This window comes from Embiotoca jacksoni, unplaced genomic scaffold, assembly GCF_022577435.1.
Source record: "Embiotoca jacksoni isolate LCO1_2020_lvr unplaced genomic scaffold, fEmbJac1.0.p SCAF_11, whole genome shotgun sequence".
In the NCBI taxonomy this organism is placed as follows: domain Eukaryota; kingdom Metazoa; phylum Chordata; class Actinopteri; family Embiotocidae; genus Embiotoca; species Embiotoca jacksoni.
In genome coordinates, this window is record NW_027185241.1 from 7,180,015 (window position 1) to 7,196,822 (window position 16,808).

A 16,808-nucleotide genomic window follows, 5' to 3' on the forward strand; every position below is an offset into this window, starting at 1 on the left:
GATTCTATGTTTTTAATGAAGGATAAGGCGTAGACATCGTTTTAAGAGCCTTTGTCAGATAACCAGGCACAAATTGTTATAAGCAGAGTATTTTTTTTTTTATCATTGAATAGAGAGAAGCATTGTGCAATGCTGTTTTTAGACTTTAAGTACATTTTTACCATATCAATCTATTGTTGCCTTAAATAAAACTGAGCAGGTTAACCATGATTCCTCCAACACAGGAATGTGCCTGGCTGTTAAATATCAATAAAATAATCATGCTATTATGTCCCAGGATCAGCATGTTTCTTCGCACACAAGTTGTCATAACTGTTGATTTTGTCTCACCAAGTGTAAAAAAAACAAAAAAAAAAATAAAAAAAAATAAAAAAAATCCTCGTAAAACAGAGGTTGTGAACCAAAATGTTTAATTTACCTGATTAGTTTTCTCTCAAATTACTAATTGATAACTATTGCACTAAACTTTGGTATATTTTTGGGGGTAAACCGACTGTTACTGATATTGTTGTTAATTGAAATCCTGAACAGTGTGTCTTAGTTACAGATCACACTCCTCTCTATGTTGGAAGAAAATCTGTATGACAAATTCAAACCTTGCATGACAAACATTTCAATACCATGGGAATGTGAAACTGTTCTCCCTCAAAAAAAAAGTTGAAAGCCTGTGGCCCCTGAGCTGCTACAGTGGACAGAGGTTGTTGCAGGTGGTTTTAACTGAAAGTGGAAAACAACTGCCTCTCACCCCATCCGCTTCCTCAAACCCAACTTGACCACATGACACTATAGGGGAAAAGAAAAAAAACTGCTGGTGTTCATTTGTCCTGCACTCACACACAGGCACACACATACGCACGCACACACACACACACACACACACCACACACCATAGAGGTTTTAAAGGTAGCATTTCCATCTGCACTTTACTGAGGTTAAAGACGTGAGGGGCCCTCAGAAGACCACTGGGCCTGAACTGTGAAGAGCCCATATACTCAGAAACCACAAATCGGACCAAACTGTGTGAGAAGTAAAGTTAAATGCAGTTGCAAGTGTGTGGATCTTGTAGTGTAGTTGTAAGCAATATTTCTTTCCTGAACAAAAACATATTCACCATCTCCTGTTAATGCGCAAACATTTCTTTACATAAAATGGACGTAGTACAGATTAATGCTGGAACTGTCACATTCATTTCTACGTGTATTTAGATATTGGAGGGCATTTTGTTAAAAATAAAACTTGCAAAGGAGTAATATTAATAAATGGCAGGAAGCTGTACGTCAAATAAATCAGTGGATTTCATCCGAAAAAAGCTGAAAACAGAAGGAAACATTAAGAATGTAAATTAAAAAAAACTCCTTTCTCTTTGAATATGGCAGAATTAACAGTAGATGTCACTATCTCAGCCACTTTGGCTCCATTTGACAATTGTGGGGGGACTCAGCTTTTAGTTGTTGCTGTTTCCATTTAAGCAAAATTGAGCAAGAAGTTGTCAAATTATAGAAAAAAACATATACAGTCTGATGTTATATTTGAACAATGAAATCATGCCTTCTAAGAAAACTTGAAGCCATATATTTGTATACTTTGGTGTCATTTCATAAGTGTTCCACACCCATAGCATGAAAATAAAGTAGAAATGTCCTCTAGTCAACATGTCAAGCATAATGTGAGCCTCAGTGTTGGTATGAAAGTGTTAGTATGAATGTCAACATTGCACTCACATGTATCTTTTATGGTCCAGTGTAAAAAAAAATTCAATGGTGGCTTCAACCTGTAGTCAGTACAGTATGTGACGAATCCAAAACAGTGTTTTATATTCTTTCCGGTGTTTATCATAAATGTGTTATTTTAGAATCACAGACTGCAGCAGCACAGATCTCTGTGATGTGGACAGTGTTACTTTTTATGGAGTACTGTAGCATGCCTCAGTCATTTCTGAATGTAGGAACATGTTAGAAGTGTCGGATATGAACCAGCCAACAAACAAGACGACAGCGTGATGATTTTGGTTATGAAGCCCTTTTATCTTCATTGTCACAATATTCTCAGGGCATGCAAATCTGCACCTCACATTTAAATAGAACCACATCCACCATGTGCACGGGCACAGTTAACAACCCACACCTGAAAATCAAAACTAAAAGGGTAACATTTTTGATGTAGGAGGCACCTGACTCTATTCTATTAGCTGATATGCTACACTTATTAGATATCTGCAGTGACAGCAAAACTTGGGTTTCAACAAGAATCCAAACATCTGTGAAGAGTATCAGCTACAGACAAAACGCAGCCCATGACATTCTGCATTTATTCTTGACAAAATAATAATATGCCCTAAACCTTGACTCTTATCAAACATAGTAATTTAAGTACCAATTAAACCTTAGCATACGATATATATACATATATATATATATATATGTATATATATCGTATGCATTTAAATCATCATGTTTTTTCACTTGGGGCAATTAGAAATGGTGACGAGTGTTTTTTGGCAAAAACCTATGCACAATACAGTAACTTAAAAGAATATCTTTCATTGAATGTAGATGCAGTTCTACATCCGATTCAACATCCAGTTTTTAGAAGCACAAAACTACTACATTAACAAAAGAAGCAAAACAATTCCATTTTATTTCCTGTTGTAAACCATTTAATTTGTTGACAAACAGCATGTGGTTTGTAAAATGTGTACAGTACCCTTAAATAAGGCTTTACACGAAGAAACAAAACAATCATGTACATGTTGAGTAATAAGTTCAATGTTAAAGGCCCTAATGTTCCAGAAAACTATAAATACTGTCAAAGTTACAACAAATAACCCTGAATATTTTGTTCAGTAAATAAGGTTTAGATATGTACTGTGTATGTGTTAGTAACACTAAGCAGATGTGGTGAAGTCAAGATGCTTCCTTAAAGTTGAACTGTTACTGCTGTTAATACTATATTAATTAATGATAACAGATCAACAATGTCATTTAGAGAAGTTGCTCTCAGCTCAGCTGAAAATTAAGTACACCCCCCCAAAAAAATACCCCAAAGTAACGACACACTCACACATTCAGTGCACTCTCACACACGCACACACACTTGTTTTGGCCACCGCTTGCTGAGTGTGGCAGGCGGACGTGTTTGCGTCACCCTTCCCGTAGTAGATGGCTGACGTTGATTGACAGAAACAGTGCTGCATGTGAGGGATGAAAGAAAACAGAACAGTTTTCAGACAGAAGGTCAAAGAACAGAACGATGATTTAACTACAAGCTTTCTTTCACGTTGACGTGTCTATCAGGCACGCTGTGAGTATAAAAAGTGTACCTGTTGCTTCTGTGTGCAGTTTGGAGCCATCGTTGCTGGTCAGTTTACACGAAACACACATTTTTCTGCCTTCCTGCTTGTCCAGACAGGATTCAATCAACACCGTACTTCCCAGTGGAATGGGGCTTGGGACAAGACAACTGTTTGTTAGGGTGAACTGACCATGAATGATAACTGTTATACAGTATATTGATGTTTGTGCTTGTGCTTTCTGACACACTTAATGGAATCATTATTATAATCATCATTTTGATACGTTGGTTAAGGCGAGCAGTTGTTAGTCATTGAATGTTCATCTCAAATGATCCCAAGAAAATATCTGTTGGCCCTCCGGTGACCACAATAAGTGAACCAGAGCATCTGGGGTTAACACACAGTTGTTGCACATAGCTGAAATAAATATTTCCTTTGTGAACTGAATTGTCTGTGACATCATTTGATGTCAATCTACTTAATACTAGCTCTGAGCAAGGAGACACTTTCATAAATTACATGCAGTCTTATGAAGGCACTCTGCACCACCTGACCAGCACATTAATAGTGCATTAAATCCTGCACACAGCTAAATATCTTCCACATACATAAATGAGACTCTAATATCTAGAAAATTTGTGTCAATCATCATACAAAAAAAATTAAAAACTAGCATTTTCAGTATGCTACATTTTGTTGTTGTTTAAATGTTTAAACTTTGCTGCAAAACTTCTCTTAATCAGATTCATTGATTCTTCTAGACTAAATAAAAAAAATGTAATGATACAACAAAGCAAGTAGTACTTGTTAATGAAAATTTCTTATTTTTGTACCTGCGGTAGTTAATGTTGAGGTTGGCAGTCATAACAGGTCCAGAGAGTATAGCGGCATGAGATCCTGCCACAGTATCAATCATGGTTGCTATCGCCCCCCCGTGGACATGTCTGGAAACATACACATTATCGTTTACACGTCAACTACAAAGTTCAAAACGAGTGAGGTTTAGTGAAGTATGAAGATTTAAAATGAGCCCATTTTATGAAGTCATTCTGTTTTCATTTTGATTATTTATTTTTGGCAGTTTGCCTTTAATGGTAATCTGATGGTAGAACGGCAGACAGGAAATTAAAGGATAGAGAGAGAGGGAAATGAGAATAAAGGACCATGCAAATCAAACTGTGGACTCTGTCCATTCATCTTCTGAATGGACAGAGCCACAAACTACCATCAAACTACCTTATATCAGACCAAGACAGTTTTTTGGTTTAAATGTGCAAATGTATTCAAGAGAATATTTCTGTGCTGTTTTGTATTAAGTCCAGTTAAAACAACATTTTATAACTTTTTGCTGAGTAGCAGCAACAGCGACCTCTGTAGCCACAAGTGGTAATCACACAATATCATAATTTCAATACAAACAGACAATCTGGCTGTACACTCATGTCTAGTCAGAAAAACATGGGAAGTTAACAAAAAGAGCAGCTCGTCAGCTAAATGACCCTGATAAAACTTTTTCTCCTCACACGTGATGCAAATTTGGGTGGCAAGCTGGCCAAGATAACAGGACAGCAACCAGTTCATGAGCACTTATTACCAGTGCCGAGGTCCGAGTGTGTTATCTAGCAGGTTTGCTTACATTATCCAGAGAGGTAGGCAGTCAAATTGACCTCACTTGATGATCAAAAACTAGCAAGTTGACAACTTAACATAGCAAAACTAGCTAATATGACTTATTAGTTCAACAGCAAGAAGGCCAGCTTCGGCATCTTATATTTTGTATAGTTCTCGCCAACAACTGAGAGACAGTTTGAGATTTAGTGAAATCCAGCCTCTTGCTCCGTCTTTTTCTCTTCTTAGCTTCCCTCTGCCATGATGTCTTTATTTGAGAATACTGAGCTGTTTTCTCATGGCTAGCTGTACACCTTCAGCTGATGGTGTGTGACGTAGAGGCGTAAAGAATTACACACTTCGCAAGAGACTCAATCAACCCAAGTAAAAAAGAGCAAGAACCCTAAACCAAAACAAATAATTTTGAAGCTGTTAGTTTAACAAAAAAAAAAACACTTGCATAATGTTTATTCTTTTTCAGGTTCTGTTTAATTTATTTAAGTATATCTATTGTTTTTATTTTTAATTTATTTTTTGGTAGAAGTAATGCAGAGGTTAAATCTTAGGTACATACCACAGTCAGCTATAAACAAACTTGTAAAACACCAACAGTTATCTCACCCTGGTGGCCCCTCCAGTAGGTGTCCAGCCTGGAAAATGCACACACACCTCTGTTCCTCCTCATTCACAAAGAGAACATACTCAAATGCTGCCCCCGATTCTCGGATGTTCCTGGTAAAAAGACGAGCTTTTGACTGGATTATTTTACTGAGATACACTCCGCCTGATAGGAAAAACAAACAAACAGGTAAACATTCAGCAGCCCAAGCAAAAAAAACAACAACCAACAACAACAAAAAACAGGTGCAAGTAGGAGATGTAGAAATGTTTGAAGTTAAACCTTTAAGACTGACAACCGGATTATTGCCCCATCCCATCATCATGCTCACTCTGTTTCATGAACAAAACAAACAAGCAGAGAGACAGACAAACATCACAGTCGGCACTTGTACCTGGAACAAACTTGAGGGAACGATTGAAGCTCGGAATTCTCTTCCACGGCCCTCCCTGCTTCCCTCCTGCCTCTGTCTCCACCTCACATTGGATGTCATAGTGCTCATACAACCGCCTCATTTCTGCGCTCCACGAGGAGTTGGGAAGGCTGAAGTCTCGAGGCTTGAAAGAAAAGAGTGATGGCAAAGTCTGCAAACAGGGAAATGCATTACAAACTCAGTTAATGGTGGAATAATAGGAACACGCAAAAGTAATCTATTTAAACTCACCTGTGGATCAATGTGAGGGTACTGGTTTGTCAAATGTTTAACTGTGCCCCCCAAAAAGATAGTATATTATTAAATGTTATTTATAAACTAGGAGTGTGAGGAAATATTGATACTCTGTGTGTGTTACACGATGAAATCTCAAAACTATCAATGCAATCTGGAGCGAAACATGCTGCCCAGTGTTAGAAAACTCTGTTTCAGTAGCAGGTCATGGGTCCTCAAACAGGATAAGGCCCCAAAACACAGCTAAAATCATCCCTGAATGGCCAAGAACAAAACATGGGACTATTCTGAAGGGGCCCTCTATGAGTCCTGGTCTCAATCCTACCAAACCCACATTTCAGAAACTCATAAATACTAAATATATTATTTCAAACAGGCTTGATCAGACAGATCCTTCTGATCCAAAATGCTGCCGACAGGGTTACAACCAGGATAAAAAAAAAAAATTAAAAAAAAAAAGTAATCATATAACTCCAGTATTCAGATCACTACACCGGCTTGCAGTTTTTCAAAGTATCACTACAAAGTCCTACTGTTGGTTCACAAATCCCATAACAGTTAATTATCAGATCTCCTAATCCAGTACGACCCCCCCTGACCTCCATTTGATTCTGGATTAATGATTGTTCCAAGAGTGAAACCTAAACATGGTAAATGTGGAACAAACTGCCAGAAGAGCCAAAACTACACTGACCACTTTTAAATATGTCTAAAAGATAAGACCTACCTGTTTACCACTGCTTTTAAGTGATATCTCTGTCGTTGATTGTGGCGTGCTTTCAATTGGGCATTACTTTGACAGTTGTTTTTTTTTATCACTTGTTGTCCTTGTATTCTGTAAAACAGCTCGTGTTGCCTGTAGGTATGAACTGTGGTAAATAAATCTGCCTTGCCTTTTTTTTTTTTTAAGTCATGTTAATCTGTCTGCTCTAATTTATTTATAATTCTATTCGGCTGCGGGGAAAAATACAGTCACACCATTACAGAAACTTCTGGAAGAAAGGAGTTGTGTGTGTGTGAAACCAGAGGCAAACAAATAAAACCAGTTTCACAAAAACCCATCTAGTCATTTCAAGCACTTTCGTGAAAACAGTATATTATTCCACCTACCATCATGGTCCGTACAAAGTTGGTCCTGAGTGAGACGCTGGCAGACGGACGCATGAGTGGAGTGGACAAGAATGGGAGTGAACCAAGGCTCTGGAAGACCTTTAGTATCCGACCAAGGGATCTTGCCATCTGTACACTGTTTGAAAGCTGCCCAGGAAGTGATTCTTGATACCTAATAAAGTGCAACGCCGGTTCAGGATTACGAGGTGGTTGTCAAACGCTTCGTTAGCAGTAAAAACCGAGCGGCTCCGTAACAGTTCTTCAGCATGTTTAACACGTTTGTGTTCGGCTACCTCTGAAGACACCAACACAACCTACCGCGTCTCTCTACGAATATTTTACCGGTGACTTTCATGTGTCACCCGCATCATCGCTCGTCAACTTCCGGTACGAAGGATTTTTCTTCTTCTATTGGTGTTTTTTTTTGGTTTTTTTTGGCAGTTGGCAAACAGCTTCCGGGTGCTTTACCGCCGCCTATGAATCTGGAGTATGTACTAAAGATTTAACCTCTTATTACTTCTGCCCCCAAAAAATTGTATTACATTAAAACTTCTGTAATTTAAACAAAGGTCAAAGGGTCATGGTCTGAGCCCTCCTTTCCCATTCTTGTGAATGTGTTTTTTAGGAAGGCCTTGAGAGACTTGAGAGAAATGAGAATACCCAACTGTAAAAACAAAAACAACAAAAACAACAACAAAAACCTGATAGCTATACAAGTGTAGAGCAAGTACAAAGATACTCAATAATTTGAACAAAATGCATTAAAAAAAAAAAACCACTTCATAAAATGTTAACACCCTCAGTCTTAATCCTTTGTGCTGCACTAGAGGGAGTCAGAGCAACATGCAGCTGAACTGGTATCATTTGATCATTTGAGTTGTCTCTCCAACCTATCAAATCAGAGGTTAACAGATTAATATGTTTTGAACACATTGCATTTATTTTCTAACCTGTTAAGAATTTATGAGCAGGGAGAATATAAAGGGTCCATCTAATTCCAAGGTTACCATATTATAAAGGTTGGAAAGATGATATGTTTATCTGAGTGACAGTTAATTCAGTGTTTTACTCAGCCAGTGTTTTTCACACTTGAACATAAAAGAACGGGTATATTAACGATTCCTAGCAGGACTTCAGATATTAATTTGATGATCTTGTACTTTTCCTGTCACTCGGGTTTCATCACGGGTCAAGGCATCTAAAACAAACGCTGTATATGCCTCAGATCTATACAATATCTAGTTATCAGTTCAATCAGGGGAAGCCATTATTGGTAGGAACTCCACATGACAATAAAGTTAATTTATTTGAATCCAATAGAATTTTACAGAGAAATGGTCATAACATACCAACACAATCACATTACAAAATGAAATAAAACTGCAACCCTATTCCACATGTCTGGACCACTTGCCCTATGCAGACATTTTCCTTTTCTGGACATCCGTGCTATTACAAAATATATACTGACACACAGAATGCTTTGTTAAAAAAAAAAAAAAAAAGTTAACCCTCAGTGTTTGTGTTGACTTCATTGTGGTGCTTCATTTATTCCACACAGCTTTCTGCAAAATTAAAAAAAGAGAAAACAACTTTTAATTCAACAATCAGAGCCCTGACATTATAAGGCCCACCATCATTTATTTATACAGCCATGAGTGTGGTTCATGTGGTTCTGCTCTGTAGTGGGATGAGTCTCCAGTATAATGCTAGGTCAGGTGCTCACTAATGTTTTGGACTGCTCTACAGGACCACACAGTCTTTATTCTTGAGGATGCGAGTAGGTGTTTCAAATCTTACCGTGCTTCCTCCTTGGTTGTATCTGCAAAGGTACAAATGGCTCTGTCTCGATCCAAAACCTGTTGTTTCAAGCTCTGAATGTCCTTCTGAGCCTTACTTTTAGCTACTTCGTGCTCAGCTGAGAAAATAACAGAGAAACAAACAAATGAGAGTACAAACGAAATATTCCTATTTTAAAATGTTATAAATTGGTGACTTGAGGGTAGAAAAAACCAACAGGTTTTCACTGCTATTACAAAGACATGTTAATAGCAGCTGAATGAGATTTAGATCTGCTTGGTTTAGCAATGTGCAGATCAGTGACTGAAGCTAAACAGAAGTCTAATTGGAGCTCTGTAAAGTGCCATCACATCTAGTGCCATTGATTTCTCGTCATCAACATTAAATCTCAATACAAGACAGACAGGAATCTTGGCTCTTCAAAGATTTGAATGGGATGACATTAACCCACCCTCTGACTTTTCCAAATGCCAACAGAAGGCGTGGAGACAGTGCGTTTGTCTTATTCTCTCTGTCTGTCTGTCTGTCTGTCTGTCTATCTATCTATCTATCTATCTATCTATCTATCTATCTATCTATTTGTTTAGAGTGGATATCAGATCAGAGAGGTGAAACAAAAAGCTGCCTCACCTTTGATTTTATGAAAGTCTTCTACCATCTCTGCCTTCTTCAAGTCTGTAAGTTCCTGATAGGGGAACATGGGAAAGTTTATGTCAGCAAGTTTGACTGATATACAAGTAGAAAAAAAACAGAAATATTTAAATGTAACAGAATACAGAGATGCAAGTTGATCCTTACACAATGTCAGTAGCCTATCATATGTATGCATCTTGGAAAGTGATAGCCTAATGCTTTAACATGCAGTGCGTACACGAAACCCCCAGCTGTGAGTAAAGCTGGAGGTTGTGTATGTGTGTGCCTTGCCTTCTCCTTGTTGCAGGTCTGCAGATTTGTATCAAGGTTCTGCACCGTCTGCTGCATTCCTTCCTTTTTCTTGTTCAGCTCATCTATCTTTGCGTTGGTAGGCGACAGCATTGTCTTCAGCTTTTGGATATTGGCTTTCATCTCGTCGATGGTTTCCTTTTTATTCTGGACCTCAGCCGAGTTCTCCAACATGCGAGATTTCAGGTTACGCAGGCTCAGCTCCTGACGAGCGGCCTGGAAAATCAGTCCGATCATTACGATCACGCTCAACCCCACTAAAGCCACCACCATCTTCATCTTGGTCAAGGCTGGATCGACGAGGGGGCAGACAGGTGGATCACTTATTCATCCCAGGTCTCCTGCCAACCATGTGAGCGTGTCCCCTCGAGTTCAGTTCTTCGCAATGACAAGGAAGTTTAACCTGCTGAACCTGCTGACTGCGGAACCTGCTGAACCAACTGGGCGTGACGAACCACCTGCTTCCTCTTTGCTCTCTCCCTCTGGTTGGCGCGCACTTCTAGAAACACCTTGAATGTATTTGCATAATGATCATGTTAGTTTTCTTGAATGTCTTCATTGTTGCTGTCTGGTTTGAACCATTAAAATGAGACATGTTCCCTTAATCTGTGAGGCCAAATGTTTTTTAACTTGTAATATTTGGACTTACAACAAAGCATTTTTTTTTTACTGTGGTGTACTTTTTACCTGAATGTTTCTTCCTTCAGTCTCGAAATAAAGTTAAGAAATGAGGTCTTTGCAGCACACAGCCTATTTGTCACACTATCTTCCCTCTCTCACAGTAGCTCCCCACAGATTTAAAACATAGTGTGCCCTTCTTTATCTATTGTCACATTTGACCTGTTTGGAGCTAATAAAGTTCGAACTGATCAAAGTGCGCAGGACAGGTGAGCAGGTACAACCTGTTCCTCTTTGGAGCGCAGAGGGCGTTTTTCTCGGGGGACTGCTGCGCAGCTCAGACTCAACACAAGCTAATGTGTGTTTAATTCAAAAGCGCAGGTGAGTCAGCCTCCGACTGTGATCAATGAACGTTACTTTACCAACATAGAGAGGTATAACCCGTTTGGACAGCTTTGCCTTCAGCCTGACTCTGGCCTCCCCATGGAAGTTCAAGACGCGGCGCTGTGACACCTGTACAGAAGAAGAACCATCCACCATCAGAACAAACACCCCACACACGAAAGGAAAGCTCAGCTCGTATAAAGATGAAGGTGCAGGTGTTGTTGCCTCTGACAATATTCGTATCCCTCGCTTTGTTGGGGGTAATCAAATTACGGAAAAAGGAGCACGAGCGCAAGATTAGACTGAACAAGTTTAATGAAATCAAACTGCGGGTGACCCTCGACGTCCTGGACGACATTCAGAATGAGAAGAAAGAGACGGAGAGCCTGCTGGAAAACAACCAGGGTGTGCAGAAACTGCTAGAGGAAGAATTGAACACGCTCCGGGACAAAGTAGAAGACACAAAGGGTTACGTGGACAAGTGCATGGGAGATGAGGTGAGAAGCAGCAGAGAGACTATGAAACGTGTTTTAGTTCACGCACAGATATAGAAAATGGTGTCAGCTTAAAAGACAATTAAACGTGAAACAACTAAAGGAGTAATTTTAGACCTGGGGAAGGGTTAAATAGGCAATAAAAACTAAATTAAAATTCAATACACATTAATAAGCTTGTAAATGGGTCCAACCAGCTCTATATCGGTGTTATGTTTGTAACTATATCTTTATATTTATATTATTATGTTATAATGATATCTAACTCTAAGGGGACAATAGCTTTTACCGTGTCTAAGAAGAACCCGCATAACCTGTTTGAAATGGTTTGGACATGCATGTCTTCAGCATCTGTCAAAAAACAACCTGGCTTTACTTCTGTAAGAACAGGGACTGAAACTGCATTAGTGCCTACAACATTTCCCTGCGTACCATATTGTTTATAAACGGCAGTGTTTATTATTCAAATTATGTAAATGAATGTAGGCCCACTGTCCCTGCATGTACACATATGGCAGGTCTTAGCCTTAAAGGGCTCACTACCACCACTGACATACAAATACCAGAGGAAGATGCTATCAGTTATATTAAATGACAAATATTATCTTTCCTTTTCTGTTCTTGGCTCTACTGCTGCAGATGTTTTGTTCATATTCTTAAAAATTAAACTTCTTAAAATGGCAGTAAGAATGGAGACAGAAATGTATTGCACTCTTTATTTGTGGTTTATTCATGGCAAATTTAAATCAAAAATCACGCTCACTCATTTGCTGCTCTCCATGAACCATTTGTAAAAAGTTGATCCGATGGCTTCACTGTGGATTACGGTGATGAAAACATAGTCCTCCCAGGGCACAGAAAACAGGAAAATGACTCAAAGTGTCTTGTGCAGCAAAGTAAGGAGTGAAAAGAAAAAGAACAAGAAGTAAACCCTCATACTTCATGATGTCACACTGTTGATTTATCTAACCTTTTGACAAAAATGTTTTAATATTTACTGTGAAAGTCCCAGAATTGCCAGTTGCAAGATGAGCAGAGAAGATTTCTGGAACAAACTAATTTTTGTGTTGCTGTGATTATCTTTTCCACTTGCAGAAAACAGAAATAGACAAGCTGGTAAAAGCAGAGTCAGATTTGAAAAATCTGAAAGGTAAGTAATGCTTTATTGGCTTCAATGTTTAAAGCTGTCATGTATATGTTCAGTGGGAGACCATTTTCTCTCTTTTATCAAATGCATGCTGGTTATTCTCATCCAGTCAAAATTTTTTTTAAACTTTTAATCAGTGAAATGCTTACAATTCCCTATGTTCTATGATAACACTTACAGATGAATTGGATAAGGAGAGGAGCAGCTGGCAGACAGAAGAAACAGCACTGAAACAGAAAATAGCTGAACGGAGTCCAGTGTGTGACTTTTTGAAAAAAGATGCACAACTACCAGGGTATGGTTACTATTTTATTTTACTTAAATCTGCAGAGTGCACTCATAAATCCATAATGATATGTATGCACATGTTGCTCACTGCATTTTCTGTTGTCAAACTTCTTACTGTCTTAAAGAAATATGTGTGGTACTCAAGCGGTTGGTGAGGCTGCTAAACAAGAAGAGCCAAAGGCAGAGGCCCCTAAACAAGAAGAGCCAAAGGGAGAGGCCCCTAAACAAGAAGAGCCAAACGGAGAGGCCCCTAAACAAGAAGAGCCAAAGGGAGAGGCCCCTAAACAAGAAGAGCCAAACGGAGAGGCCCCTAAACAAGAAGAGCCAAAGGGAGAGGCCCCTAAGATTAAATAAAGTATTGCTACCTGTGTTTTCTGCTGTACAACCCTTCATCTTTTATTGAAACACAGTTGTTGATTCAATTAACTCAGATTCAACACTTTTTCACTGGATCAATAAGTGTGCTTACAGGGACACAAGTTTTCTGGTTCAGAGATGTTCACATGGAACACACGGAAATCTGGTTATGCATATCCCAGAATACACGCTGATTACTGCTTGCTGTTTGCTGAATCACCTGTGATATTTACAAACACAAAGTGGAAGTTTTGAATTGATCAATCTGACAGACTTGTAGTCAAAATTTCTATGCTTATTCCCATTTTAAACAATTTACGGTGCAGTGGAACCTAACCTCAGTTTAGGCCGGGGCTTTTCTGTGTGGAGTTTACATCTTTCTCCCACCATCCAAAGATGAAATTAACCTAACATACATATTAGATTTTTGGTGATTCTATATTGCCAGTAGGTGTGAATGTATGTGTGTCTGCTTCTGTATGTCTTTCTGTGTTGGTTGTGTGATGGACTGGCAATCTGTCCAGGGTGAACCAAAAGTCAGCTGGAATAAGCTGCAGCTTCCCCTTGACCTTGTTCAGGATAAAGCATTTATAGATAATGGGTGGACTGAGTGTAATTAACCCTTCCATTACCAAAGACAATTGCTGTAGAAGTCAGATATTTCCCTGTTCAGTTGGCTGGAGTCTGTAGGTAGTCAATAGCCTTCAGAAACCTTGAATACCTGAAACAGTATATTTCTGAATATTCCAGCCAGAAAATCTGTGTTTCTCAAAACTGGGATATGCAGATGTCTGAAATCAGGATGTTCACATGCAATAACACAAAAAACAGGATACATCAAAAACCCAATCATAACCGGTATGTTCCTGTTTGCGTAAACACACTCACTGTCACGTGCTCAAGGCATTTCTTAAAATTAATATCATATTGCTTAATATTGCTTTTCGATATCATTTTTATTTTTATGCAACAGAAATAAACTAAATTAAGATACATTTAAGATAAACATTAAGATTAAGATACACTGCTGTGGACTAACTTGGTTTAAAAAAAGATTATGCAATATCTTGTCTGTAATGTACTTGAGTTGAAGTTTAAAAAAACAAATCAAATACATCATAAATTACCATTTAACATACACGTGTCTCAGTATGAGGGAGATTATTTCTATAGTGTCATTGTGAAGTCTCCACAACAGTGCCTCTTTTTATTAACGGGTAGAATAATAAATCAAATCATTTATTTAAATGCTTATAGAAATACCACAATGCAAAATATACTCTATTACAAATGTAGAGTAGTCACAGACCATTATTGAACCTTATATGTATTCATGTGTAAACAGAATTTTAATGCTGTAGTTGGTCAATGAGGAGATCATTGTTATCCTTTGTATGTAAAGTCTCTAGCTGTCTAATATTTATCTCTGAAATGTGGAGTACTTTAAAGATGCATACAATGAAAATGTCTGAGTTGTACTTGAGTGAGTTCAGTGTTTATTTACATTCCACCATTGCACACCAATAGCAAGTGTTACCCCTTGTTGAATGTAGATTTTTTTTTTTTTAAGAATGATTTACCGTTAAATGGATGTGACACAGGATGCATGACTGTTAGTTCTCTCAATAATTACCAAATGTATGCAGATGATTTGATGATTTTCTGCTTATATATTGCTGGTTTTTAGCAGTTATTGTGGGTTTGTTCACAGTATGATATGGATTTTGACATTAAATATAATGAAATTAAGAAAAATATTATCATCGTTAGAGGTAAGGAAGACAGGCATGTTTTGATTTCTTTCGACTGCCTTTAAAGGTTTGTCATGGGGTTAAATATTTAGCCCATTACATCACCATTACTCTTTCAGATGAAAAGGATATTTATAGACAGTGACACATGCACATGTTGGTTCATGAATGTAGTATGTGTACAGTGATTCTGAAGTCCTCTCTCTTTAAAGCTTTCTGTAACCCCCTGTATAGTATGACTACCCACATGTGACGTAGCTACAGAAAAGGCAGTTTGCAGAAACTCACGGTAGCTCAGTCTATGAGGCTGCTGCTGAAAGCCCATCGAAGCTGCGGCACAAGCCAGATGTTTGCTAATGTCAGTGCACCCACCAGCACATCTGTAATATAAAATCTTATAGATACTATGTGTTTAGGTAATCCAATTGATTTAACCATCCTGAACTAAGCTCAGTGAGGCTCAGTCACTAGTGTTCATGTCCGAATGTAAATGCTTGATTACTGTGGAACATTTTATTTTATTTTTATTCTATATCTTCTGGTTTCTATTTTTATGTTTTTAATAAAGTATGAATTGAATTGAATTGAATTGAATGTGATATATAAGTGTATACGGCGGGTAAAGGTTTCAACCAAACATGAGTCTTTCTCTTGTTATTCGTGGAGGACAGAAATGTTATCAGTGTTTGACAATGCTCATCACATACTGTACACAATAACCAGGGTGTGGTGCTTAGCAGACACGCGGTTGTGAAATACAAACAACATATATCTTGGTTGCACAGTTAATGATTAATGCATGAAAAGCAGAAAGAAAGCAGAATGCTCTACATGCTGTATAGTGTGTATTTTTTCTCACCAAAGAATGCAGAAGTCTTCTTTTCACAACTCCATAAATTGAGTTTTTGTTTCTATATTTGTTTTATATTTGACTGCATGTAAATAGGTAATGTTAGAAAATACAAATTACCTAATGAGAAAGAGGAAGAAAAAAGCAAGTGAGAGTCTCACACTATTTCTTTTCAGTTTCACCATTTAACTTACAAACCATCAGTACCTCAGATTTGTGTCTTTTTCTATGTGCACGATGCTTCTTGGCCTTTAGTTCTAGTTTCAGTTATTTTTTTCCCTGTGTTAGATAACTCCTCCACCCCCAGCACTGAAAACACAGAGAAAGGTATTGAATAATCATTGTTAACCTTGTCTGCCTCTCTCTTCCTTAGTGACCCTGCCTCTGGGTGTGTGCGTGTGCGTGTGCGTGTGCGTGTGCGTGTGCGTGTGTAAGACAAAGAGAGAGAAAGCACTGACCAATCAGAGGCCAAACCCATAGTCTGTCACTCCCTATAAACTTCACTGTTATCCTGGTAGAGCTCCAGCCGGACAGTTTCTTTCCTGGTTGATCGGAAAGCTTCTTTATTTTCTGTTGGAATGTGAGTTTTCAGTAACATGTTTTCCTGACAGTTTCTTAATGTGGGGAATTACATTTAAAACATAATTTTTTTTTTGGAGAAAATAAGAATATAAAAACATTTTTAATCACAACACAGAACCTTATCTGGCAAAGCAGCTTTGTGAAGTATTTCTCGGAGATAGTTCAGCATGTTTTCATCCATAAAGAAGAATGATATTTTAAACAAAATAAAGCTGTTTAGAATCTCTGTAAGCTCTACATTTATCAAATATTATACTAATAACAAGTTTAGGATCATTTGAGGTTTGTATTAGAGATTA

The 16,808-nt window shown here is 38.1% G+C and overlaps 3 protein-coding genes across 3 annotated transcripts; 1 reads left to right on the forward strand and 2 right to left on the reverse strand.

The window, feature by feature from the left end:
• Nucleotides 1-1,994: 1,994 nt before the first annotated feature.
• On the reverse strand, nt 1,995-7,677 carry them4 (thioesterase superfamily member 4). Its single transcript, XM_069142805.1, has 6 exons — nt 7,297-7,677; nt 5,914-6,103; nt 5,522-5,684; nt 4,126-4,236; nt 3,320-3,444; nt 1,995-3,187 (listed from the first exon to the last, which is right to left on the reverse strand). The coding sequence occupies exons 1-6, from the start codon at nt 7,423-7,425 to the stop codon at nt 3,141-3,143; spliced, it is 765 nt and encodes a 254-aa protein (XP_068998906.1). The 5' UTR covers nt 7,426-7,677; the 3' UTR covers nt 1,995-3,140.
• Nucleotides 7,678-8,583: 906 nt separating this feature from the next.
• Nucleotides 8,584-10,445, reverse strand: LOC138192153 (structural maintenance of chromosomes protein 2). Its single transcript, XM_069139391.1, has 4 exons — nt 10,021-10,445; nt 9,727-9,781; nt 9,097-9,214; nt 8,584-8,861 (listed from the first exon to the last, which is right to left on the reverse strand). The coding sequence occupies exons 1-4, from the start codon at nt 10,315-10,317 to the stop codon at nt 8,828-8,830; spliced, it is 504 nt and encodes a 167-aa protein (XP_068995492.1). The 5' UTR covers nt 10,318-10,445; the 3' UTR covers nt 8,584-8,827.
• A 526-nt stretch (nt 10,446-10,971) lies between these two features.
• On the forward strand, nt 10,972-15,666 carry LOC138194229 (uncharacterized). The gene is made up of 4 exons (XM_069142806.1): nt 10,972-11,537; nt 12,630-12,684; nt 12,862-12,976; nt 13,095-15,666. The coding sequence occupies exons 1-4, from the start codon at nt 11,244-11,246 to the stop codon at nt 13,321-13,323; spliced, it is 693 nt and encodes a 230-aa protein (XP_068998907.1). The 5' UTR covers nt 10,972-11,243; the 3' UTR covers nt 13,324-15,666.
• The last annotated feature ends 1,142 nt before the right edge of the window (nt 15,667-16,808 follow it).

Bases quoted from the DNA above. Each gene is read 5' to 3' on its own strand.
- them4 (XM_069142805.1), bottom strand. From the start codon at position 7,425: ATGGCAAGATCCCTTGGTCGGATACTAAAGGTCTTCCAGAGCCTTGGT. The intron at 3,445-4,125 runs GTACAAAAATAA...TCTTGTCCCAAG, and splicing joins CTCAACATTAACTACCGCAG to CCCCATTCCACTGGGAAGTA. The intron at 3,188-3,319 runs GTACACTTTTTA...CCTCACATGCAG, and splicing joins ACTGCACACAGAAGCAACAG to CACTGTTTCTGTCAATCAAC.
- LOC138192153 (XM_069139391.1), bottom strand. From the start codon at position 10,317: ATGAAGATGGTGGTGGCTTTAGTGGGGTTGAGCGTGATCGTAATGATC. The intron at 9,782-10,020 runs GCAAGGCACACA...TTCCCCTATCAG, and splicing joins AGACCTGCAACAAGGAGAAG to GAACTTACAGACTTGAAGAA. The intron at 9,215-9,726 runs GTGAGGCAGCTT...TTATTTTCTCAG, and splicing joins AGACTTTCATAAAATCAAAG to CTGAGCACGAAGTAGCTAAA.
- LOC138194229 (XM_069142806.1), top strand. From the start codon at position 11,244: ATGAAGGTGCAGGTGTTGTTGCCTCTGACAATATTCGTATCCCTCGCT. The intron at 11,538-12,629 runs GTGAGAAGCAGC...TTCCACTTGCAG, and splicing joins ACAAGTGCATGGGAGATGAG to AAAACAGAAATAGACAAGCT. The intron at 12,685-12,861 runs GTAAGTAATGCT...TAACACTTACAG, and splicing joins AGATTTGAAAAATCTGAAAG to ATGAATTGGATAAGGAGAGG.